The 26759-nt window shown below is 39.3% G+C and overlaps 1 protein-coding gene across 3 annotated transcripts in view; it reads left to right on the top strand.

The window, feature by feature from the left end:
• The first annotated feature begins 3003 nt into the window (after positions 1-3003).
• The window catches only part of PI4K2B (phosphatidylinositol 4-kinase type 2 beta), a 29527-nt gene continuing 5771 nt past the window's right edge, over positions 3004-26759 (top strand). The window contains exons 1-8 of one of the 3 annotated variants that reach the window (XM_065907408.1): positions 3333-3450; positions 9098-9323; positions 12831-12967; positions 14705-14905; positions 15667-15798; positions 18225-18378; positions 20220-20281; positions 24369-24468. In XM_065907408.1, coding sequence (XP_065763480.1) covers positions 9188-9323; positions 12831-12967; positions 14705-14905; positions 15667-15798; positions 18225-18378; positions 20220-20281; positions 24369-24468 — 922 coding nt within the window. In that variant the 5' untranslated portion in view covers positions 3333-3450; positions 9098-9187. Of the gene's footprint in view, positions 3451-9097; positions 9324-12830; positions 12968-14704; positions 14906-15666; positions 15799-18224; positions 18379-20219; positions 20282-24368; positions 24469-26759 lie in introns of all 3 variants that reach the window. The other 2 variants (XM_065907406.1, XM_065907407.1) reach the window with 2 other exon arrangements.

A 26759-nucleotide genomic window follows, 5' to 3' on the forward strand; every position in this document is an offset into this window, starting at 1 on the left:
CATATGACTTTTAGCATATATCTTAAAAGATCAAAAATTTGAGTGACATTGCTATTTCAAAGCATTCACCATAATCATCTATTTATTTGAATATATTTTCTCAGTGTTCATATCTACAAATAGAATTAATGCTGAATCCTGTCTTATCTAGCAGTAAGTAGTATTCTTCTACTAACGTGTGCATGTGAGTTCAGTCACTTCAGTTGTGTCCAACTCTTTCTGATCCCATGGCCTATAACCTGCCAGGCTCCTTTGTCCATGGGATTATCTCGGTGGCAAGAATACTGGAGTGGGTTGCCATTTCCTCCTCCAGAGGATCTTTGCAACCCAGGGATCAAACCTGAGTCTCCTGAATTGTAGGCAGATTATTTACTATCTGAGCCACTAGGAAAGCCCACTAACGTGAACTACGGACCAAAAAAATAGCACCAGCGCCATTCACCTAACTAAAAGATACAGTTCTGTAAAAATATGTCATAGGAAGTTATATCAGACTAAGCCTTTTATAGATAAAGTTATAAACTTTGGATAAAATATAAAAGCAATTATTATTTGAAGATGCTGAAAAGTAACCCAAAGCAGGCAGGTGGAATTTTAAGGGATGGCCACTGTTCAATGAATTGAAATATAATGAGTGTGATTTTATGCTCACACATCTTTTTATCTGAGGGCATTGCTCAGTCTGCACTGTGAAAAGCAGCTGTAACTCAGAAAACTATGATATTAATGGCTTAAGGAATTAGAGAATGGAGCCTGGGGCTTCCAGAGCAGCTGGAAATTGAAGATGAAATTCCTGAAAAGGAAAGAGTAGTAGAGGAAAAGAACTCCAAAGCTGACAGATACACTCTGCCAAAATCCTTGGTTGACTCCTAAACTCTGTGTGCACAGGGTAAATATTAACTACCTACTAGAATACATCAACATTTACCAGAGGAAGGACAGTAGCATCTAGAGGCTCTACAATATGCATATATATACATCTATAATATCTAGTACACAATAAAAAAAATCAGCAAATATAAGGAACAGGAAAGTTTGAGTCATAGTTTAGAGAGAAGGTGGTCAATAGAAACTGACTCCAAGATGACTCAGATGTAAGAATTAGCAAAGACTTTTTAAAAATTATAGTTGATTTACAAAGTTGTGTTATTTAGGTTCACAGCAAAGTGATTTTATATATATATCTCCTTTTCAGATTCTTTTCCATTATAGATTCTTATAAGATACTGGATGTAACTCCGTGTGTTATACAATAAGTCCTTATTGCTTATTTTCTATTTAGTAGTTGTATATGTCAATCTCAAACTCCCAATTTATCCCTCCCTCACATTTTCCCTTTGGCAACCATAAGCTTGTTTTCTATTTCTGTTAGTCTATTTCTATTTAATAAATAATTTTTTGTATCATTTTTTTTGATTCCACATATAAATGATATCATATGATATTTGTCTTTCTCTGTCTGACTTACTCCACCTAGGATGATAAATTCTTGGTCCATCTGTGTTGCTGTAAATGGCATTATTTCATTCTTTTTTTATGGCTGAGTAATACTCCATTCTGTGTGTGTGTGTGTGTGTGTGTGTGTGTATCTATGTGTGTATATATATATCTTCTTTAACCATTTCATCTGTCAGTGGAGGTTTAGGTTGCTTTCATGTTTTGGCTATTGTAAATAGCACTGCTATGAACATTGGGGTGCATGTATCTTTTTGAATTAGAGTTTTCTGTGGATACATGCCCAAGAGTGGGATTGCTGTATCATACTGCAACTCTATTCTTAGTTTCTTAAGGAATCTCTATATTGTTCTCCATAGTGGCTAGCAAAAAATTTTAAACAGTTATTATAAATTAGGCAGGAGGAGAAGGGGACAACAGAGGGAAAGATGGTTGGATGGCATCACCGAATCAGTGGACATGAGTTTGAACAAGCTCCAGGAGTTGGTGATAGACAGCGAAATCTGGTGTGCTGCAGTCCATGGGATTGCAAAGAGTCGGAGATGACTGGACAACTGAACTGAACTGAACTGATACACCATACATACAAGGACATAAAAAAGTATATGGTCATAGGAACGAGTTAGCAGAAAAACTCAGCAAACATAAAGACATTCTAAAAGGAGAAGGGGGGATGGAAATTCTAGAACTGAAAAGTAAAAATTTTGAAATAAAAAATTCACTGGGTCGGTCCAGCAGCTAATTAGAAATGGCTGAAGGGTTGGCAAACTTAAAAACAGATTAAGAGAAATTATTCCAGCTGAAATACAGAGATAAAAACTATTGAAAAAAAATGGACAGAGCTATACTAATCTTTAAAACGATATTAAAGAGCTTAAAGTACCTTTAATAGGAATCATCTTTAATAGTAATAGAAAGTGAGAGTGGAGTAGAAAATTTTTTGAAAAAATAATGGCTGAGATTTCCCCAAATTTGGTACACTTACAAATTTGGTAAACTTACAAATTAAGAAACCTAGCAAAACCCAAACAAGGTACATATATTAAAAAAAAAGAAAAAAGAAGAAAATTATTAAAAAGTCAATGAACTAGAGAACAGATAATCAATGGACCCATAGATGGCTTTTTAAAAAAACTAAAAATTTATATAAACTTCTAGCTAGATTAACCGGTATTTAAAAAGAGAAAATGTAAACTACAATATCAGGAATGTTTGGGAAAAAATGACGAGGCCCTGGCTCTCCGGGACTTCTAAGTGGGGGAAACATATGTTAGTCATACAAAGAAATACACAGGTGTACATTGTGGGGAACAGAGAATTCTGCAGGGGCGGGAGAGGCCGATTTGGGTTAGAGAGAGGCACCTCTGCAAAGGTGGATTAACTTCCACCCCCGCGCTCCACAAGCAGTAACTTCAGCCCCGCCGGGCGCCTTCCCCAGCTTAGGGAGACAGGTGGCGGCCGGGCCCGCACAGCGCCCCCGCACTTCCGCGCAGGCGCGGGGTAGGCGCGAGGTGGGGCTCGGCCGGCGGGCGGGGCAACCGCCTGGCGGGCGCCGAGCTGGACAGTGCACTAGCAAGGTTTCTTCGGTCTGACCCGGAGGCTCCGGTTCCCCGCGATGCCGAGGCCAGACCCGAACGCCTCGCCTCTCTGAGTCGGTCTCAGCGCGGAAGGCACAGGGGAAGGCCATGGCGGAGGCCTCGGAGCCCGGGAGGCCAGAGTCCGCCGGCAGCGGGAGCCTGGAGGAGGACGAGGAGGACGAGGAGCGGGAGCCGCTGCTGCCGCGGGTCGCCTGGGCCCAGCGGCGGAAGGTCGCTCCGGGGGGCGCCGTGAGGCTGGAGACGGCTGCCGGGGAGGAAGGTGCGGCCTCCCCTGGCCAGGCCAGCGACCGGGAACTGCTGCTTCTGCCCCTGGACGCGTCTTTCTCCTCCTCCCCGGGCTTGGGGCGCCAGCGGAGCTCGCCCACCAATCTGGACCGGAGCCGCCCCGTGGGTTCAGGTGCGAGCCGGCTCTTCCCTCCTCCCGCGCCCTGCCAGAGTGCCCCTCTCCGCCGCGCTCAGCATTCAAGCCCCTCCTCGGGTCGCTGCCCCCGGCTGCTTTCTCTGTCGCCCGCTAGCCCTTGTCTAGTAGGAAACACTGTTCGCCAGGCATCTCGTCCCGAGCACTGGCCGAGGGTTCAGCTGTCTCTCACACCTTGGTCACCTCGCCTTTCTCTCCCGCATCCCCGCTCCCCCGTCTACTCGCACCTTCTCCGGAGGCTTTATAGGCTGCTTCTCCTGACTCCCGAGGTTGTCATTAAACTCCGATCCTTGGGGCCGCCCCTAAGAGGGATCCTAAACTTTTGGAATCAGACAGGAAATCTTAACACTGTAAAATGACCTAAGTTGTTTGCTCACGTTTGGCTTTAAAGTTTTGACTTAAGAACTCTGAACTACCAAGAAAGTTCGTGAATTTGCAAGGTGGATGACATTCAAGAGATAGCAAGAATATCCGGTTGCCACTGGGACACGTTTCAAAAACTTTATTGCTATTGTGACATTAGCCAGAGGGGGCAGAAGCAGTTGAACTTCTGTACCTGCTTTCTCTCTTGCAAAGTTTTCTTTCTCGAGACTTTTTTATTTTTATACAGAAAAAGGAAAAACCTTTTTCACTATTAAGCAGACTGACAGCCTCAGATGAAAGAGGATTATTGAAATGTTGAAAGGTAGTAAAATTTAGGCACGAAGCTGCAGGCATGGGTATTTTTGGTAAATGTAATTTTTTGACATAGATGGGTTGAATTAGGCTAATTTGAAAAACAGAATAGACTTGTAAGGGTCCTAGGTAGCGCTGGGACAGGCTTGTTTTGTAAAATGGTCCTGATAACCCTTGCTCGCTGGTGATAAGGATGGTTTAAATGGTTTAAATGAGGTTATGTTTGCATTCTGCCTGGAATATCGCTCGGCACATGACAGCTTAAAGAAAAGGCACAGAAAATGTAGTTTGCATTACGCTGCCGAAGTTTTTGTGGAGTAGTTAGATTTTACATATTCTACTGGTACACTAGTGGGGCTTCTGCACTTGATAGAGTAGGTTACTCTAGTTGTAGCTATGGTCAAATGGTAGAGTAAATGAATCAAAGAGACCCAAGGGAAGCAAACTTTAATGAAGAAAGCTTTAACAAACTGGTCTGACTTACAGGTCAGCTAGCTACCATTATTACTCTTGCCTGGAAAATCCCATGGACGGAGGAGCCTGGTAGGCTGCAGTCCATGGGGTTGCGAAGAGTCGGACAGGACTGAATGACTTCACTTTCACTTTTCACTTTCATGCATTGGAGAAGGAAATGGCAACCCACTTCAGTGTTCTTGCCTGGAGAATCCCAGGGACTGCGGAGCCTGGTGGGCCTGCCGTCTTTGGGGTCGCACAGCGCTGGGCATGACTGAAGTGATTTAGCAGCAGCAGTTGCCATTATAATGTTAACTTTTGGATGCATCGACAGTACAACATTTAACAGAACAAACAAACATGGATTTGGAACCAGATCACAAATGGATCTACATTCACCCAAGCTACATCGATTATAATGTTATATATTACCTAGAAACCTGTCTGTGAAGTCACTGAGATTTGTGTGGCAAACTTGCCTTTTTCTACCCAAAGCTACCTGTGTAGCTAGATTTTAAAAGATCCTAAAACCTTGAAAATGTGTTTATTCTGTGAAGGTAAGGTTTTGCAAACAAGTGATATTAAAGCTAGAAAAAGTAAAAGTGAGGATAGAGTGTAATATTGGAATACAAATGGATTATTAAAGAGAATTTTAACCTTTTTAAATGCAATAACATTTATATCTCAATTGATAGTTTTCTGAGATCTTCAAGGCTTCCATGGTGGCTCAGATGGGAGCCACAAAAGAATCTGCCTGCAATGCAGGAGACCTGGTTTCAATCCCTGGGTCAGGAAGATCCTCTGGCAAAGGGAATGGCTACCCATTCCAGTATTCTTGCCTGGAGAATTCCATGGACAGAGGAACCTGGCAGACTACAGTCCATGGGGTTGCAAAGAGTTGGACATGACTGAGCAACTATCTTTTTTTTTTTTTTTATGTTTCATTAATTCTTACAATAGCACAGCAAGTTAGCTGGGTTAAGTCATCCTGGGTATGAGGATGGGAAATGAATGAAAACTTCGATGACTAGTAGTTGATAGAACTTCAGCTGTAAGCCAAAGTCAAGGTCCAGAAAGTGGAAAATCCAGACTGAACCTAATTCTTTCATATCCTGCATTTTGCTATAGATCCCCAACTGTTATAAAATAATTGCTACCTTTATTTACCAAGGTCTTATTTTTAATGGATTTAAAAATAGTTTTGAACTACCAAATTTTTAAAATTTCAAACCATTCTCCTAAAAAGTTTGATTAATTTAACTAGATAATTAAGTCATTGTTTTTTGAATTCATTAACTTCCTTTGTCCTTTGCCATCCAATTTCCATGAAGCCACCTCTCTAGTTCCAAGATATTCCTGTCTTTAGATTGATATTCGCATCATTTATCAAACTTAACTATTTTGTGTATGTAAATGGGAGCTTTATGTACCTTAACCAGTGGAAGAATGGCCTAGCTCTGTTATCTTTACTTGAACAAGGCATGTGGCAAAGTCTAGAACCAGCGTAAACATCGGGTTGTTGGATCAGTGTCAAAGTAGAAGAATTAGTGGTATTCCTTTTGCTAGTTGTCATTTTAATCAATGAGTTGGAGAGTAGTAAAGATAATAATAGTTAATACCCACAAAACAGTATGTGCAGGGCATAGTGCATGTGTTTCACATATATTAATTTATAACCAACCCTATAATATGAGCACTTTTTAAAATTCTCATTTTAAAGAAACACAGAGGTGAATTGAAGGTTCCAGTTAATATAAACCAGAAGCACTTATCAGTTTTTGATGGAGAGCCTAGTGATTAGAGAATGGTGTTAGAATTTACAAGCTACCAAAGTAAAAGAAAGTGTGTGTTTATAAGCCATCTAATGATTCATGCTGGGTTATAAATGTATGAGCAAAATAAAGTCATTTAAAAGTAAGGAAAAATTATGAGAATGGGAAGTAAGAGTAGTGAAATAAATAAGATGGAGGCCAGAACAAGACTACACAAAATTAACAAGTGCATGAATTTGATTTTTAAGATTACTGACCTGGCAGCTTGAGAGAAACACAATCACTATGCCCATAAAGTTAAAACAGACTAGTTATTTGAACCAAAACAAAACTGGTAAAGGATAAACTGTTAGGTATTCTCCTGAAGAAGAGACTATATGCTGAGTAATATCTTGGTAATAAAAGTGATGACTTTCATAAGAGTGTTTCATACAACTTCCCTGAAGTTCATTTCAGTGGAAGTAATTCTGGTGGGTGATGTTATCAGTATTGCTGGATCTAGATTCAAGATGCTGATAGTCTGGCTTAATTTAGAGGAAAGTATTAGAAGAATAGATAATCTCATGGGTCTTGACAATCTTCCAAAACTGAGCTTTTGAAAAGTAGTGAGTATCAGTGTGTTGGAGAGTTTTCCTCAAACCACTGATTAGAATGCACTTGTTGCAGAGATCCATCATTCAGTCAGCAAATGTTTCCGTGCCTTCAGGCGCCAGTGGAAATCCAGCCCTTAGGGAAACAGTGGTGACCAGATACCAAGTGGAGGTCCAGTCACCAGCCCTGTCCTCTTGTAACCTTATAACTTAATGGAGGAAACAGTCAATTAAAAGAGCCAGTTCTAACAGGATATATGTGCTTCATGGGGAACGCTGACAGTTCCTTGGAGCCCTGCCCTGGATATAGGGGCCAAGGAAGATTTCGCAGAGGAAATAGCAACCATTTTGAGACTTGAATAGCACTGGCACCCCTGAGGGTTCCAGTTTAATTCGGATCATCAAACTTGTGAACCGGCTACTTTACATTTTAGAAGATATTCTGGCCAGTGGGTAAGATATATTCCCAGCCCTTCGTTGAGGAAGAGTTCATCTTGATTTACTTATTTAAAATGAGAACTTGAAGGCAAGGGTGGGATGTTTCAAGAGAACAGCATCGAAACATGTATATTATCTATGGTGAAACAGATCACCAGCCCAGGTTGGATGCATGAGACAAGTGCTCGGGCCTGGTGCACTGGGAGGACCCAGAGGAGTCGGGTGGAGAGGGAGGTGGGAGGGGGGATTGGGATGGGGAATACGTGTAACTCTATGGCAGATTCATGTCAATGTATGACAAAACCCACTACAATATTGTAATTAGCCTCCAACTAATAAAAATAAATGAAAAAAATAAAATGAGAACTTGATAAGTTGCTATGCATACTTATATAAAAGTAGTTGTTAACAGGTTATACAATGGGTTCTCTTAATCCATTTTCATTTCTACTTACCAGAGGATCAGCTGTAGCCCTTAAGTGTGGTTAACGGTTTGTTGATAAATACTTCTCCCATTATTGAAGGTCTGCCATGTGTCAGGCACAGGTTTAAGCACTTGGCGTATATCACAGAACAGAACAAAGATTTCTGCCCTCCTGGGACCAAGATCATTTTGTTACAGCATTACAAGTGGTCAGATGGAGCTGAAGGATGGATAAAAATTAGCCATAGGAGAGAAACTTGGCATGTACATCAGAACAGCATGGGCAAAAGTTCAGAGGGTGGGCTGGACGCCTTGTGATAAGTGAGGATTTTGAATAGGACTGGAAATTGACTGGAAGGCAGGCCACCGCTCCTTAGGTTGAGTCCCAAAGGGAGTATACAGAGGTAGAACTGACAGTCTCCTCAGAAAATCTGAATATTTTCTAATACAGAGACAAATCAAAGTTTCACAGTTTATTCCTTAGAAGGAGTAAACGTAATATTAACAAAATTTAAAGAAAATATAGCTATTTAAGCCCCTCAGCTATTAACAATCATACCAAACAATGACAGCAAACCTTCAAACCAAATCTCCATTGCACATATATCTTGAAGTGGTATAACTTAGAATGTATTCTCCAAGTTAAACTCATGGCTAAATATGCATTTAAGTAACTAAAATAAAAGTTGTAGGATGTAATTTTGAGTTATGGATCAGAAAAATCTACTTAAAAATGATTATTTTGGTTTTTAGAAGAGTTGATATGTAATCGTGTTGCTTTTTTTTCCTTTTCCGGTAGTAATTAGACAGGACCAGTTGTCTTCCAAGTGCCTTTCTGGACAGTGATGGTAAATGCAGACCATCCTCACAGAATGCCAGTTTTCATGTAGGGAGATAGTCTCGTTTATCCAAAAGAATTTCTCAGCAAAAGGACAAGCTAAAGAGAAAGGGATTGAAAACATGCTGGCTGACTATAGGAATGGTTGTGGTTTGGGTTGAAGCTGAATTATGAAGTGTCCTGAGTATGATCGTGGGCTCCATGAGAGTAACAAAGGCAGGTTCTATGATGAACTCATAAAGCTTAACCCTTAAAGCAACCTGAAAACATGTGATAGTAAAGTCAAAGTCTGCACATAGTTTCCAAAAGAACTGCTTTAGTACAGGATGGGAGAGACCAAGAGTGGTCCAAGAGTTTAGCCAGTTCAACGTGAATTAGTATGACAGGACTCCTAAACAACGATTGTAATACTAGAGTACTTCTTATTTTGGTATAGTGTCAAGACTGAGAGCGGTCTTTGTTCTCTGCAATGAGTTGCTCGATTCTGGAGACCATATTTTTAAAAGGCACATTGGAAAACTGAAGCATGAAGCCGGAGGGCAACTCGGATGCTGAAAAACCTGAGAACACTTCCATGTGGAAGGAGGCAGAGAATAGAGGAATCTTAGGGGAGCATGAAATGGTCTGCAACTGTGTGAAGGCCTCTCCCTGGGAAGAGAGGAGTAAGTAGACTTTTGTTTTGCTCCAGGTAGCAAGTCTAGTACATTGGGTGAAGCTTCAAGGAGACCTGTTTCTGAAAAAGAAAAGTTTTATATTTATTTTCAAAAAAACACAAAAAGGAAAAAAAAAAAAAAAAAGAATATCTCTCTTTGAAAGTGTTTAAACATTGGCCCAGAGACCACCTGCTGGAGATGTATTATAGAAAATATATCAGCAAAGTTGAGATAAATAACTTTCTGACTTCTTTTTTGTTACGAGCCTTGACCTAGAAGAAGTATCATTTGATTAATGTAGTAATTATTAGCACATTCTGCCATATAAATAATACTTCATTCATTTAAATGTTTATTAAGAACCCACTAAATGCTGATCCCTCTTCCAGGTGCTAGGATACACAGAGAATGAGAAAGACAAAGTTTCTCCCTTCATTCTTAAGAATTTTCATGGACTAGATCTGAAAATAGTATCTCAATTTTATGAACATGACTAAATACTTGGATTATTTATTGTTTTAAGTAGGTTAAATATGCCCAAGGGCCCTTTTTGCAATATTTTTCTCAGCATAAGCTTTTAAAAATTAGTAAATAATAGTTCTGTGTCTAAATTAAGGCAAGTTTTGAATTAAGGCAAGTTTTAAATTAATGAAAGTTTATAGTTTGAATTTTCATAAGATTTACATGTAATAACATTTATATGCCTTTCAAAGAAAAATGTGAATATTTAACTTGTCTACCATTTTAAATGATTAGTTATTAATTCTGCAAATATTTATTGAGTGCCTCTTATGTTCCAGGAACTGTAAAAAGTTGGGTATGTAGCAGTGAAAGAAATACTTGTCTTCTTGGAGCTCACAAAATAGCTAAGTTATATGACAGGTTAGGTGATAAGTGCTAAGCAGAAGAATAAAGTGGAGGTTAGGGGAGATTGGGTGGAGTCTTGGGGGCCAATATTAGAACTTGCGATTTTTTTCTTTCGAATGAGATGGAGAGTCACTGGGCTGCCCCGTGAATGAAAGTGCTGGGTCCTCACCACTAGACCGCCAGGCAATTAACTGACTTAGGTTTTAGAAGGCTTCTATAGCTTTCCTGTTGAGTATAGAGGGGAGACCCGTTAAGAGACTCTTGTGACAATCTAGGCTAGAGTTGATAGTGATTTGAATCACATGGAAGGAATGGAGATTATAAGAAGTGGTTAGATTCTGGATGTTCATTTAAGGTGGAGCTACACAACCTGATGATGGATTGTATGTGAAGGGTGGGAGAGTGAGGTCATGGATGATTCCAAGGCTTTTCACAAGAGCATTTAGAAGATTTGGAGTTGCCAGTAATACAGGGAATACCGGGAGTGAGGCAGTCGAGAGAAAATGAATTGAGTTTGAGGCAGTAAAGTTTGAGCTGTCTTCTAAACATACAAGTGGAGAAGCTGGGTATAGTAGTCTGGGGTTCAGGGCAGAAGTCCAGGCTTGAGATATTAATCTGGAAGTCATCAGTGCGAATGAGGAAGAAGAGGACCATGAACTGAACCTGGGTTTCCAAAGTTCATGTTCAAAGTTCAAAGCTGCTAGGGAAATGAAAATAAGCCCACAAGAGAGTGAAAAAGAGGAGCCGATGAAATGGAAGGACAACCTGGAGAAATAGCATCTTGGCTATCAAGTGAAGTCAAGTCAAGTTTTATGTGTTTGTGGAAATGATCCAGTAATGAGGGAAATACTAATTCAGGAAAGAACTGCTGAAGAAATGCCCTGGTGTAGGGCTTCCCTGGTAGGGGTCAGATGGTAAAGAATCCACCTGCAATGTGAGGGACCTGGATTCAATCCCTGGGTCGGAAAGATCCCCTGAAGGAGGGCATGGCAACCCACTCCAGTATTCTTGCCTGGAGAATCCCCATGGACAGAGGAGCCTGGCGGGCCACAGTCCGTGGGGTCGCAAAGTCGGACACGACTGAGCAGCTAAGCGCACAGTCAGACAGAGAAGTCTAGTAGACAAAGTGGAAGAGTCAACTTAGGTTTTGGATCATTTCTGTACAGTAATAAGCGGAAGGCAGATAATGTGAAGGGGTAAATATGATGCTGAGGGCAGGTGATCGTTTTTCCTGCCTGCTTCTGTTTTCTTCTTGAAATAGGAAGCTTGATCATCTGCTGAGATGAAAGAGTTGTTGGGAATGTGAGGAGAGGAGAGGGTATGAGGTAGTTGTCCAGAAGACTGGGAGAGTCTGTGTGCTGGGGAAGTTGTCCTAGTTTAGGATGTTATAATGAAATGCCCTAGCCTCGATGGCTTTTGAACAGCAGACTTTATTGCTCAGTTCTGGAGGCTGGGAAGTCCAAAATCAGGGTGTCGGCATGATCAGGTTCTTGGCAAGGGCTCACTTCTTGGCTTGCAGATGGCAGCCTTCTCCCTGGGTCCTCACATGGCCTAACTCTATCGTGGGATCCCCACCCTTGTGGCCTCATCTAAGCCTAATTACTTCCCCCCAAGTCCCCCTCCACATATGATCACATTGGGGTTTAAGGCCTTGATGTATTTCAGAGGAACACAAGCATTCAGTCTTTAACAGGAATGTGGTATGCTCCCCAGACAACATGAAGAGTCCTGCTGAGGTTTGTGGGTTTTTTTTTAAAGGGGAGACACCAGGCATTTAAGGGAAGACACTGGGCGTTGTGTTTGGCAAGTTCAGCTGTGCAGGCACAGGCATAGTCAGTAGACAGTTGGATTTAACCAGGATTGAGATTTTACAGGTAACTATGATGAGGAGTGGGAAGAAGAGAGTGATTTTAGTGATGCTAGTCAAGGAGGGACACAAAGTGGGTAAAGACCCGTGAACAGTGTTTGGTAGATCAGTTCTTTAAAGGTCCTAGTGGGATGAAAGAATTTTTGGACTCAGGATGCCAGAGGCAGTGAACTAGGAAAATAGAAGATGATTGAAATGCTAAGTGTGATGTGGTTGCAGGTATTGGTGATGATATATCTGAGGAATGACTGCAAATGCAGGCTGAGGCTGGATGAAGAACAAAATCACTGGGAGGGAGGAGTTCAAGTTAACACAAGGAATTTGTGTGATTTTTTTTCAGCGTAGGAAATCTTGCTTTCCTTGTGTCTTAACTTGATACTTAAAGTGGGGTTAGAAAACAAAAAAAAAGACATCGACACACTCCATGGAAAAAAAGTGAAAGCGTTAGTCGTTCAGTTGTGTCCAACTCTTTGTGACCCTATGGACTGTAGCCCTCCAGGCTCCTCTGTCCTGGCCAGAATACTGGAGTGGGTAGCCATTCTCTTCTCCAGGGGATCTTCCCATTCCAGGGATTGAACCCGGGTCTCCCGCATTGCGGGTGGATTCTTTCCTATCTGAGCCACCAGGGAAGTCTACATTTTTCTGTGCTTAAATGTCTTAACACTAGTAACCTAAATCTAGTATTACAGGTCTATGTTGTGAGCATTCTCATAGCTGGCCTTTCTTCTTTTTTGCATTCTGTATTAATGTTTTTCTTAATGCAATAATTGTTGATTCTTCAGAGTTGAACACATTTTTGGATGATCCAGAATTTGCCGATATTATATTGAAAGCGGAGCAAGCAATAGAATTTGAAGTTTATCCAGAAAGAATCTCTCAAGGTTCAAGTGGAAGTTACTTTGTGAAGGATCCTAAGAGGGTGAGAATTTCATAGAGCTACTATATATAACAGACCTTTTGGAAAACACTAGTTTTAATATGAAGTCATTGTGAGTTTTTGAAGATATTTTCCTAATAAATCTGGTTGCACCCTCTTTTCAGAAATAAAGGTCAGTTTATTTTTAACTAAAGCCCTCTACTATTTAAAACTAGAGCTGTTTGTATAATTTCCGTTTTATTATTTTAATATTTGGCTTCAAGTATTTATTGAATACTTAACATTCAGCTGTGGATTTCTGGGGTTTATATCACAAATCCTTGTTGTTGTTTAGTTGCTAAGTTGTATCTGACTCTTTGTGAGTTCATGGACTGCAGCATGCCAGGCTCATCTTTCCTCCACTATCTCCCACAGTTTGCTCAAATTCATGTCCATTGAGTCGCGTGCTATCTAACCATCTCATCCTCTGCAGTAACTAAGCAGAGTTTTCTTTTACCCTCAGAGTATTTTTTCCGGCTTTATTATACCAGAGAAGGATCCTGGGCAGTTTGAAGTTTGAAGGCATTGGAATGTGACAAAATGAAATGAACGAAAGAATAATCCTAAGGCAGAAAAGAGACACTGATATGGACTTTGTTCAACTCAGTTTAGAATTTTTCAAAAATTTGCATTATCATTTCTAAAAGCTTTCTGAATGATGCATAGCCAGCAGTTCTTTTTTCAGGAGGAAAAACAGATTATAATTCTACCCAAATATTTTTTCATAGACTGAAGTTATATTTTTTAAAACAGTCTTTTTGAGATTTTAATATATATATATATATATATATATATATATATATATATATATATATATATGTAGGTAGTGTCAATGTCTCAATCTTTATTCTAAGCTTGATTTCTTGATTTGTTCTTGTTGACTTCTTTATTAGTGACTTAGACTACTGCATTATAAAACAATTATTTACTTATAATGAGATTTTTTTTTCTTGTCTAAGGATAATTCAGCTTCTAAATTTAATATGAATGTATTTTATCAGACCAATAATAAAGATAGTTCTAACAGGGTATATATGCTTGATGGGGAAAGACTTTTAGACATCCATGAGCAATTTTTTTTAAGAGGAGAGAATTTATTTAAAATTGGTTCATAAAAAAAATTGAAAAAAGGAGAATGCAGCAGCATAGATGTCACTATATCCTATCATTTCCTTTGTATCTTAGAGATGGCTTTTTGTCATTGGATTTATTCATTTAACACATGCTTGAATGCCTGCTGTATGCCAGGTACTGTTCTGAGTACTGGTGATATAGCCCTCACAGAGAAAGTCCCCTGTCCTTTTAGAATGCACACCTCCTGGGAAAGTAGATAATGAATAAGCATAGAATTAGCATATTTAATAGATGTTGAATAATAGCACTGTTTGACCTAGGTCACTGATTTTCAAACATTTTAAAATCAGCAGAACTCTTTTTAAACTAGGGCGTCCATTATGTAAAATGGGTGAAACCAGAGGATGGGGTCCCGGAGCCCTCTCTTCTCACCTTCTCTAGGGTTTCTCAGAGCACAGTTTGAAAATCACTAGCTCAAAAGATTATTGATTTTAGATTGTTGAATGAGAATGAGTGTAAAACTGAGACTGGAATTAAAACTCTTAATTGTTAAGGGTTATGCCCAAATCTGTGGTGGGAAGAGTAGAAATAAACCAGAATGCTTTTTATGATTATCATCTCTCTATATTAAAAGTCTAACAAAGTGTTTACTTTCTTCCTATATAGAAAATTATTGGTGTGTTTAAACCCAAATCAGAAGAGCCTTACGGTCACCTGAATCCGAAATGGACCAAATACGTTCACAAGGTCTGCTGCCCTTGCTGCTTTGGCAGGGGCTGCCTGCTTCCTAACCAGGGATACCTTTCTGAAGCTGGTGCCTACCTTGTGGACGAAAAGCTTCATCTGGGCATTGTACCAAAAACAAGAGTAAGGGAGGCATTCTTTCTATCATGTACTTCTAGTTTACAGAATTTAAAGTCGCGGTTGGTAATCCAGAGTCACAAATGACTAGTAAATTGATTCCAGTGTCAGTCACTTGGTTCAGTCACTCAGTTGTGTCCAACTATTTGTGACCCCATGGACTGCAGCACACCAGGCCTCCCTGTCCATCACCAACTCCTGGAGCTTGCTCAGACTCATGTCCATCCAATCATCTCATCCTCTGTTGTCGCCTTCTTCTACTGCCTTCAGTCTTTCCCAGCATCAGGATCTTTTCCAATGAGTGTAGACACACAGAATATCGAAGGGAATATCTCTTTCTCATGTGAGCTGAGATGATGCTGACAAAAAGAGGAGAAAGAACCAGCATTCAGAAAGCAGAAAAAAATCAGTGATCTAGAAATTCTGTTGAAGGTAGAGATAACTAACATACTCAGAAGATTCCTGTCTTTTTCTTTTTGGCCTTTATACATTTTTACTTAAAGTTCTCAAAATCTTCCTTCCTAATTCTACATACTTCTTTCTTCCACTGGCCAATTTTAGGCTGTATTTCTCTCAGAAAGAAATACATGTGTGCCATTTAACTAACTTTGCAAAGTCTCAGCTTTTCTGTTTTAGATTCTCAGGGGCATTTAGTATAGCATTAAACTTCACTCATTTACAGCATTAATGTGAGTTCCATGGTGTATGTAAATAGACAATAATAATGCAAATTCTAATAGCCATTTCTCTAAACTGTACATTTCTAGGTGGTTTGGCTTGTCAGTGAGACGTTTAACTACAGTGCAATTGACCGTGCAAAATCTAGAGGCAAAAAGTATGCTTTGGAGAAAGTGCCAAAAGTAGGTAGAAAATTTCATCGGATAGGACTTCCTCCTAAGGTAAGTTACAGTGATGCGCTTTATGGAGCGGGCGGGGGCAGAGAGCGGGCAATTCATCACATATTGGGCTTCCCAGATGGCACAGTGGTAAAGAATCTGCCTGCCAGTGCAGGAAGTGCAAGAGACACAGGTTCAATCCCTGGGTCAGGAAGATCCCCTGGAGAAGGAACTGGCAACCCACTCCAGTATTCTTGCCTGGAGAATCCCATGGACAGAGGAGCCTGGCGGGCTACAGTCCATGGGGGTCACAAAGAGTCAGACACAGCGAAGCACACACAAACTTCAACAAACTTCATCACGTATTACCTGAGTTCTCTAGGCTCTGTGCTGTGGGCTGTGGGTATATTAGTAAAAGCGGTTTTCCCATCTTCAATAGCTTGTAGTAACAAGCAGTCTCAACACAATATGATAAAGCTGTTAATGATGATTCAGTGCGGAGAGCTTAGAGTGGGTAGAGGAGGGATATTTTTAACCCAATTTGGAGAGCTGAGGAATTTCCGAGAGGAGATTGCACCCAAGGCTTTATAAAGTTACAGCTGAAAGTACAGGCCGAGAATTAGACCTAGGTTGTACTCCAAGCCTGGAGAAGGCAGTGGCACTCCACTCCAGTACTCTTGCCTGGAAAATCCCATGGACGGAGGAGCCTGGTAGGCTGCAGTCCATGGGGTCAAGAAGAGTGGGACACGACTGAGCGACTTCACTTTCACTTTTCACTTTCCTGCATTGGAGAAGGACATGGCAACCCACTCCAGTGTTCTCGCCTGGAGAATCCCAGGGACGAGGTCGCACAGAGTCAGACACGACCGAAGTGACTTAGCAGTAGCAGTACTCCAAGCCTCTTCACCAGTTAGCTCTGAGACCTTGGGCGAGTCTCTTATTCCCCAAGCTTCAGTTTCTATAAATTGAGGATGATAGAAACTACTAGGGTTGTGAGAATAAAATGATAAAGTTTATGTCAGGTACTTGGTATAGTCCCTGGCACATAGTAAATGGTAGTAACCAGGTTTACTCACTACATATTAGATTTTGTTTTTTTCCTTATCATAGGTTTTAAATAAACCTAAGGGATGATAAGCAACTAGCTCCGCAAGCGTAGTGAAGGTAATGAGAAAAGCATTCTAGGAAAAGCACTAGACTTTTTATTATTTTTTTTAATATATTTAACCTGCAATTTTTTTGTCTTGTTGCTATGCATTTATCTATATAAAAGAATTAGAGTAAGAACTACATGGTTAACTTGTCTTTAATATTGTACTCCAAGTAAGCAGGAAATTTTGAAAACATTGACAAGGCCTGTTACTTCTTGCATATGCTGAAATAATTTCCCTATTTATGACTACTAGGACCTCATTATGAATGCTTTAGAGAAAACATTTAGGAAATCGTTAAAATTTCATGCCAGCAACAGGTCACATAAAGTGTTAAGAGATGTTTATTTTTGGCATCACCATCTGCCTTGTAGGATTTTAATTCCCCAACCAGGGATCGAACCCCCAGCCCCTCAGCAGTGAAAGCATATAGACCACTGGACTGCCAGGGAATTCCTGAGATAGATTTTCTTTGTAGTGATTTGTTTGTATTTATGAAGCCAGCTTCCCTGATGGCTCAGACAGTAAAGAACCTGCCTGCAAGGCGGGAGGCCTGGGTTCAGTCCCTCAGCAGGGAAGATCCCCTGGAGGAGGAGATGGCAGCCCACTCCAGTATTCTTGCCTGGAGAATCCCACGGACAAAGGAGGCCAGCTAGGTTACCATTATCTACGTGTCCTGTGCTATTTAAATTTGTATTTTCTTCTTTAAAAAATTGTTTAATGTTAACAGCTTGTAATTTTAGTGATAGGAAGCCTATAACATAGACATATCTTCAAGGAAAGGACTTTTTTAAAAACCATTGTAGAGGTTATGATTAATTCTTTAAAATTTATCACAGGATCTTTAAGCTGCATAGTCAAATAATTCATTCATTTTAAAAAATAAAGTTATTTTCTGTTGTAAAAAAGAATCTTAATGTATTTTTCCAGTAAGATAAAATCACACTATTATTAAATAGCCAAGATAGGTACAGATTTTGGTCTTCATGATTGAATTCATTTTAATAAATATTTTCAGAAAATAGCATTGTTGTTGAGAATATTACCTCAAGGACATGTGTGTATTTTCTTTTTCAATTATCCTAAAATAGCTTTTATGCTCCTTAAAAGTCTAGGATTGATCATTTTTCCTTTGCTATATATTCTTTATGTGATTATTTTAAATTAATGTATAAAAATAATTTTCTTGATAAATGTGGCTTATATAAATTAGTGTTAATTTCAGTTTTTCTTATTGTGTTTATATAAAGTATTTTATGACAGTACTGCTGAGAAATTTTAAAAGTAATTCCTTTGTTCTTGTATTTTCTTTTCTAACTATAATTCTTAAAATTATAGATTGGTTCCTTTCAGTTATTTGTTGAAGGTTACAAGGAGGCTGAATGGTGGCTTAGAAAATTCGAAGCTGACCCTTTGCCTGAGAATATTAGAAAACAGTTTCAGTCACAGTTTGAAAGATTAGTTGTTTTGGATTACATCATCAGAAATACAGGTATGGAAGTTCTCTCATTGTTTACTCACATCTTAACTTTCAAACTGTATTCAACTCTTATTTATCCAAATCAAAGATTTAAAGTTTTGCTGCAGTAGTCTTAAGGCTACTTTTTGAAAAAGGCCAAGTCTTTTCCTCTGCCTGCCTTGGAAAGCAGATACGTAGTGCCGACTCTCCCAGGCAGCATTAACCCCATTCTGGAGATTCTGACTCAGGGCGGGCTCCTGCCCCAGTGATAGTGGTGAGCACCTGTCCCTCAGGTGGAGCTTCTTGGCAGCAGTACAAAGCCTACTGGAAATTGGAGATATTATCTGCATAATATGAATAATAAAACTTGATTGTGTAAGTTATTTTAGATGTTTATTTTGACATTAGGTGACTGTTAGTACAGTCTGTAAATACAATAAACTCTTAATTTTTTCTGTGCTGGCAGGGAGCAGTGACGTTGTTGATCATTTGAAGCAGTGATTCCCAAATGTGGTTCCCTAGTCTGTTTTAGGGTCAGTGTTATGTTGGCCCAAAGGCATCTTCTGGGAACCCATCCCAATCTACTGAACGTGGGTCCAGCAGTTAGTGTTTTAACAGGTCGTGTGGGGCTTCCCTGATAGCTCAGTCGGTGAAGAATCTGCCCGCAGTGCAGGAGACCCAGGTTCAGTCCCTGGGTCAGGAAGATCCCCTGGAGAAGGAAATGGCAACCCACTCCAGTATTCTTGCCTGGAAGCTACTATGGACAGAGGAGCCTGACGGGCTACAGTTCATAGGGTCACAAAGAGCTGGACATGACTGAACAGCTAAGCCACCACCCCCCAGGCAATTCTGATGTACTCTGAAGCCTGAAAACTCTAGTTCAGAATTTTTGCTCATTTATATTAGTTTCTGAAAAAGCATTATGTACCTTTTTAGATTCACCTTTTAAAATTATACAGTCTTAAATTAATGGTAAAGTTAGAGTCCAATGGAATATAGTACTCAATCACAAAAGAGAATGAACTATTGCCATTTGCAGCAATGTGGGTGGATGTAGCAAATGTTATACATGGTGAAGTAAATCAGACTGAGAAAGACGAAAATTATATGATCAATTATATGTGGAATCTAAAAAAAGTAATACCAGTGAATCCGCATACAAAACAGGAACAGACTTGCAAACGTAGGAAAGAAACTTACGGTTACCCCAGGGGAGAAGGAAGGAAGGAGGGACAGATGAGAAGTGTGGGGCTAACAGGTACACACTGCTGTGCTCAGATAAATAGGCACCAAGGAGATGGTGTAGCACAGGAAGTTATAGTCAAGATCTTGTGGTAACGATAATGGGAAATAACCTGATGAAATTGTCTATTTACCGGAATCACTTTGGTGTTCACCTGGAACTAACACAGTGCTGTAGTCAGTAAATCAACTCTGCTTCAGTTTTTAAAGAATTTGTGTCTAGAGTACTCTTGTCGTGACATTAGGTAAGAGAAATTGGCTTGGTAACGGGGGTAGATAGTTTTTCTCCCTCAGGTGAAGAGACATTATCCTTCCTAATAATGCTGTTTTAAAAGTTCTTGACAGTAATTGTACCTACTTCACAGAGTCTTTGTAAGAATTTGATGAATTAATACATGTTAAGGCACTTAACAACAATTTCTGGCACAGACTAAACAATAAATGTTAACTAACATTTATGAGTATTTTTAGTTTGTATGTATTAAATTGAAGCCTTTTAATGTGTTACTGTGCTACAGATAACAAATGAAGGTCTCAAAATCGAGGAGGTGACTAGATTTTTCTGCTTGATATTAATTAAGCTATGATATCTATAAAAAATGAAGTAATAGATTTTTCATTTGTTTTGAAAGACAGGGGAAATGATAACTGGTTAATCAGATGTGAAAAGCAGACACATGAAGATGAAGTTACGGTGAGGGAATTTTAATATATATGCATATATAAACACACTATCAGTGTCTATTAAAAATTCCTTGAAGTTATTCTTCATCACTTCCTCATTTCCTTCACTTTGATCCTTGGTTTTTATCTCCTTTTTCTGTTTTTATCTTTTTTCTTTCCTTCGCCTGCTTATGTTGCATTTTTTATTCTATTTTTGAAATCTCTGTGCAATTTTATTTTGTATGTTGTATTAGTATAGAAGAAGAATATCAGCTCAGTACTGATATTCTTTTTACTGGAAAAAGGTCAGTTTTCATTCCAGTCCTAAAGAAAGGCAATGCCAAAGAATGATCAAACTGCCACACAATTGCACTCATCTCACATGCTAGGAAAGTAATGCTCAAAATTCTCCAAGCCAGGCCTCAACAGTACATGAACCATGAACTTCCAGATGTACAAGCTGGATTTAGAAAGGGCAGAGGACCAGAGATCAAATTGCCAACATCCGTTAGATCATCGAAAAAGCAAGAGAGTTCCAGAAAAACATCTATTTCTGCTTTATTGACTATGCCAAAGCCTTTGACTGTGTGGATCATGGCAAACTGTGGAAAATTCTGAAAGAGATGGGAACATCAGACCACCTGACCTGCCTCTTGAGAAATCTGTATGCAGGTCAGGAAGCAACAGTTAGAATTGGACATGAAACAGTAGACTGGTTCCAAATAGGGAAAGGAGTACTTCAAGGCTGTATATTGTCACCCTGCTTATTTAACTTATACGCAGAGTAAATCATGGTACATTCCAGCCCTGGGCTGGAAAAAGCACAAGCTGGAATCAAGATTGCTGAGAGAAATATCAATAATCTCAGATATGCAGATGACACCACCCTTATGGCAGAAAGTGAAAAAGAACTAAAAAACTTCTTGATGAAAGTGAAAGAGGAGAGTGAAAAAGTTGGCTTAAAGCACAACAGTCAGAAAACTAAGATCGTGGCATCCAGTCCCATCACTTCATGGCAAGTAGATGGGGAAACAGTGGAAACAGTGGCTGACTTTATTTTTCTGGGCTCCAAAATCACTGCAGATGGTGGCTGCAGCCATGAAATTAAAAGATGCTTGCTCCTTGGAAGAAAAGTTATGACCAACCTAAACAGCATATTAAAAAGCAGAGACATTACTTTGCCAACAAAGGTCCATCTAGTCAAAGCTATGGTTTTTCCAGTCGTCATGTATGGATGTGAGAGTTGGAGTATAAAGAAAGCTGAGCACTGAAAAATTGATGCTTTTGAACTGCCGTGTTGGAGAAGACTCATGAAAGTCCCTTGGACTGCAAGGAGATCCAGCCAGTACATCCTAAAGGATATCAGTCCTGAGTGTTCATTGGAAGGACTGATGTTAAAGGTGAAACTCCAATCTTTTGGCCACCTGATGCAAAGAACTGACTCATTAGAAAAGACCCTGATGCTGGGAAAGATTGAAGTTGGGAGGAGAAGGGGATGACAGAGGATGAGATGGTTTTAGATGGCATCTCCGACTCAATGGACATGAGTTTGAGAAAACTCAGGGAGTTGGTGATGGACAGGGAGGCCTGGCGTGCTGCAGTCCATGGGGTTGCAGAGAGTCGGACACAACTGAATGACTGAGCTGAACTGAACTGATTCTCATCGTTTAAAGCTGTTACATCACTTTAAAAAGTTTGTAGTTTTCATAGTTCATCAAAGAATTTTGAAGTTACATATTCAAAGTACTCAGCAATAAATAAAGAACACACTTGATACATGCAGTAATGTGGATGAATCTCAAAACCCTGCTGAGTGAAAGAAGCTAAACAAAAGGGAAGATACTGTCTGATTCCTTTTGTATAAAAATCTAGAAAGTGCAAACTAATCCCTAGGGACAGAAAACAGATGATGCTTGCCTGGGGTGGGATAAAGGGAGGGAAGAGACTGCTAAAGGACACAGGGAAACATCTGGGTGGTTTCATATCTTTCAGTGCTTATCAACTTGTACACTTTAATGTGTAAAGTTTATTGTGTGTAAATTATACCTCATTGAAGTTGTAAATAGAAAAAAGTGTTAGAAATAAAAATAAATTAGTTATAGCAGGGTTTTAAAATACATATATAAAATTTTAAAGTACATATATAAAAACTACCTGCTTATAATAGTTTCTAAATATATTTTATTGGTATATGTAAAGCAACTGGATTTTACTGAAAACCTTATTCTTTTGCTCTTAAGTATTTTGTGCATTCTCATTGAGATAAGAAACTTGATATAAACTGACAGAAACCACTCTGGCATGTATCATCTGTACCTTCACTGTAATACTTTTAATTAAAAATTATCTTTTTCACCTTTTTAAAATCTAGACCACTTAATAATGACAATGTCTATTTTTAGATAATAAGAAGTACTCTTCCACATGAAAACTCTCTTGCTTCTGAGGCTTGCATTTCCGTTACAGGAGAATGGAGAAGTTAGAAATGGCCTACCTTCTATAATGAAGAGTATCTTGAGGTTCCTTCTACTGGACCTTATTACATTTAGCCATGGTTGTTGGGGAGTTTTATTTAGAAACATTTTGTACTTGAACTAATTATTTCTATGAGACCCTAGGAAAGACTTTATTTTAGTAAGGTAACTTTGTCATTATCTTAAAAATATCAGTATTTTGCAAATACCGTACATTTAAGCCCTGGTGGCTCAGTCAGTAAAGAATTGGCCTGCCAATGCGGGAGACCCAGGTTTGATCCCTGGGTCGGGAAGATCCCCTAGAGAAGGAAATGGCAACCCATTCCTGTATTCTTGCCTGGAGAATCCCACGGACAAAGGAACCTGGCAGGTTACAGTCCATAGGGGTCACAGAGTCAGACACAACTGAGAAACTAACACACATACATCCATTTAAGCAACACATCTAACAGTAAATTATCCAGAACTACACATTTTATTTATTTTTCTCCCCAACTTTATTGAGGTATTATTGACATGCATGCAGTTTTAAGGTGTACAATATGATGATTTGATACAAGTATATATTGTGAAATGACTATCACAGTATGGTTGGCTGAGACCTCCATCCCATCACATAATTAACATTTTTTGGTATACATGGTCATAACATTTATTTTTAAAAAATTTTTTAATTGGAGGAACATTGCTTTACAATGTTGTGTTGGTTTCTGTGATGCAACAGCGCAAATCAATCATAATTATACGTATATCCTCTGCCTCTAGAGCCCCCTCCCCTCCCCCGCATCTCACCCCTCCCTCTAGGTCATTACAGAGCTCCAGGCTGGACCTCCTGTGTTATCAAGCAACTTCCCTCCAGTTTTCTCTTTTACACATGATAATGTATACATGCCAATGCTACTTTCTCAGTTCATCCCACCGTTTCCTTACCCAGCTGTATCCAGATGTCCTTTCTCTGTATCTGCATCTCCATTCCTTCACTGCAAATAGATTCATCAGTACCATTTTTCTAGATTCCATATATATGCGTTAATATATAATATTTGTTTTTCTCTTTCTGACTTACCTCACTCTATACAAAACTACCATATAACCCAGCCATCCCACTGCTGGGCATATACCCTGGGAAAAACCACAATTCTAAAAGACACATGTTCCCCAGGGTTCGTTGCAGCACTATTTAACAATAGCCAGGACACAGACGCAACCTAGATGTCCATCAACAGGTGAATGGATAAAGAAGATGTGGTACATATATATATATATATAATACAATGGAATATTACTTAGCATAAAAAGGAATGAATTTGAGTCAGTTGCAGTGAGGTGGATGCTGGAGCCTGTTATACAGAACTACACATTTGGAAGTCTTAATAATGTCAAGCCTTCTTCCCTAAAGATGAAAAGAATGAAACTATTACTGTATAACTTTGTAATAGCAAATTCTAAAAGTAGTGATTATGAAGTTTTTACTGGTTCTTAAGACCCTGTCTTCCCTTAAATGGTAAATTGGTAATTTCTGGTAACTTTATTTTTATAGACTCTTCTGATAAAATGTCTTTAAAGCTCAATAATTATTATACATTTTTTTTCTTTTGGAAATATACATATAAATTGTTTTATCAACTATTTTCTCTCTTTTAGGATACAAAATGGACTGATGATAAAGAAACACTTATTAAAATAGCTGCAATTGATAACGGTCTAGCGTTTCCTTTTAAACATCCTGATGAGTGGAGAGCATGTGAGTATTTAGAAATTTTTATAGAATCTCTAGTGACCCCTTTTTCAGAATAGGATGGGAATGATATCAAAATAGCAGAGGAAAAGCTGGTATGTTACAGTCATTCGGGCTCAATTCTAGACACTTGGGATACAAAGATGTGTAATACATACTGTGAGCCTTGCCATGTATCGTTCCTTATTTTGGGTATCTGATTTTGATTTCTTGGCTTGTGTTAGCCTTGTAAAATAAATTTGATAGCTTTCCAAATTTGAAATTTGCTAGTCATTCTTTGCTAACTTGATCTAGGGCCAATTTAAAGGACTATTTTTGAGAAGAATGTGGTTGAGCACCAAGTCTGTCTTCTAATGAAAACTTACTAGTTAGTCAAATCATATTCTTGACCTATTTTTTAACCATTTAATCTGCTAATTTTTGAGAGACAAAGTTCACCGTGATTGAGATTTTGTCAATTTTTTCTTGTATTTCTATGCAATTTTTGCTTTGTATTCCACACTCAAAGTCCCAGTGTTTTATCTTGCTGGGGTGACTTGTTCTTTCTGTCAGTGTAAAATATATCCCTCTTTATCCCTCACAGTGTTTTTTGCATTTCTTATTTTGTCTGTTGTAACATCGCTATACCTCGTTTCTTTTTATTAGTATTTACCTGTATTATTCTATGCTTTTATTTTCAACTTCCATCTCTTTGTTTTAAGTGTATGACATATAAATAGCTCCTAGCTGGAGATTTTTTGCCCAATCTGAGATCCTTTTAATAGCTACACTTAACTCTCTAGTTTGTCTCAATAAACTCCTGATGTGTTTGAACTTTCCCTACCATCTTTTTTTTTTTTTCCTATTTACCATGAATTTCATTTTCTTTTTTTCCTTTCCTATCTTTGGTTGAACTGACTTGAGATGTCTTTGTTCTGTTTTTCTTTTTTACCTCTAATGGTTTGGAATCTATATACAGATTGCCTTTTAAAGGTGTCAAGTTTAAGATGCCTACAATACACCTGAAAAATTTTACCAAACACAGACACCAAAAAATAAGGGTCTAGAACTTGAAAGAGTAATTGGTATTGAGGATGTAATTTTTAAACTGTTACTTTGGTAAGTAGAGGCCATGGCGGAGTTGCTATCACCTGGGAAAATCGTGGTGAACAAATGCCATTGCTCGGGCAGTGTGAGATACGTAGGTACTCAGTAAATGTCTCATGAATGTTTGGTGGAGCTCCCCTGGTAGCTCAGTCAGTAAAGACTCTGCCTGCAATGCGGGAGATCTGGATTCAGTCCCTAGGTTGGAAGAGTAATTGGTGTTGAGGATGTCATTTTTAAACTGTCACCTTGGTAAGCAGAAGCCATGGTGGTGTTGCACCTGGGAACATCATGGTGAACAAATGCCATCACTCGAGCAATGTGAGACACGTAGGGACTCAATAGACATTTCATGAATGTTTGGTAAATGAAGGTGAGAAAAGGCTGTGTAGAGTCTGGCAGTGGTGGTGTTGAAACCGGGAGAAAAAGCCAACAAAAGAGAAATGGCTTAAAAGACAGAAGGTAAAGTTTGAGACAGTGGTAGCACCAGAAACCACATTTCACAGAGGGAGACGATAGAGAACAGTGCTGCTGGCTGCAAAGACACATGAACTAGCATGAGGACTGCACACGGACTTCTGGAAAGAGCCTTATGAGATGACTGGTGGCCTTAGGGGAGAGTGTGAACGGTGATAGAAGAAGTTGAGGGGCAGGGATTGGAATTAGAGACAGGCAGAGAATCAGAGCTTTTCTTTTATGTAATTGATCAAGGGATGGCTTTCTTTGGAATGGACTGTACTTTCCATAGTATTCAAAGAGATAGATAAAGGAGAATTCAGAAGAAATGACTCTAAAGGCAAAGTTTTTTTCCTCGGGGCTTTCTGAGTGGAAGGAGCTAGAGATTCTCCTTGAATGAACTGTAGTTCTGTAGGGGATCATACTGTCATAAACCTTACATTTTCTTGCAAGAATCTGAATATGCACCCTATATCTAGATTATCTCACTACTTTACGAATCTTTCTGGTCCTGGCACTGTGTATATTTAATGGTCTTCTTGGGCGAGAACTAGAGTTAGCCCAAAATCATGAATCTTTTCTCTCTCAAAGTGGCTTACCTAATGACCTGAAAGTGAAAGTTGCTCAGATGTGTCTGACTCTTTGCCACCCCATGGACTCTACAGTCCATGGAATTCTCCAGGCCAGAATACTAGAGTGGGTATAGCCTTTCCCTCTTTCAGGGGATTGTCCCAACCCAGGGATCGAACCCAGATCTC

Source organism: Muntiacus reevesi, chromosome 16, assembly GCF_963930625.1.
Source record: "Muntiacus reevesi chromosome 16, mMunRee1.1, whole genome shotgun sequence".
NCBI classification, from domain to species: Eukaryota; Metazoa; Chordata; class Mammalia; order Artiodactyla; family Cervidae; genus Muntiacus; species Muntiacus reevesi.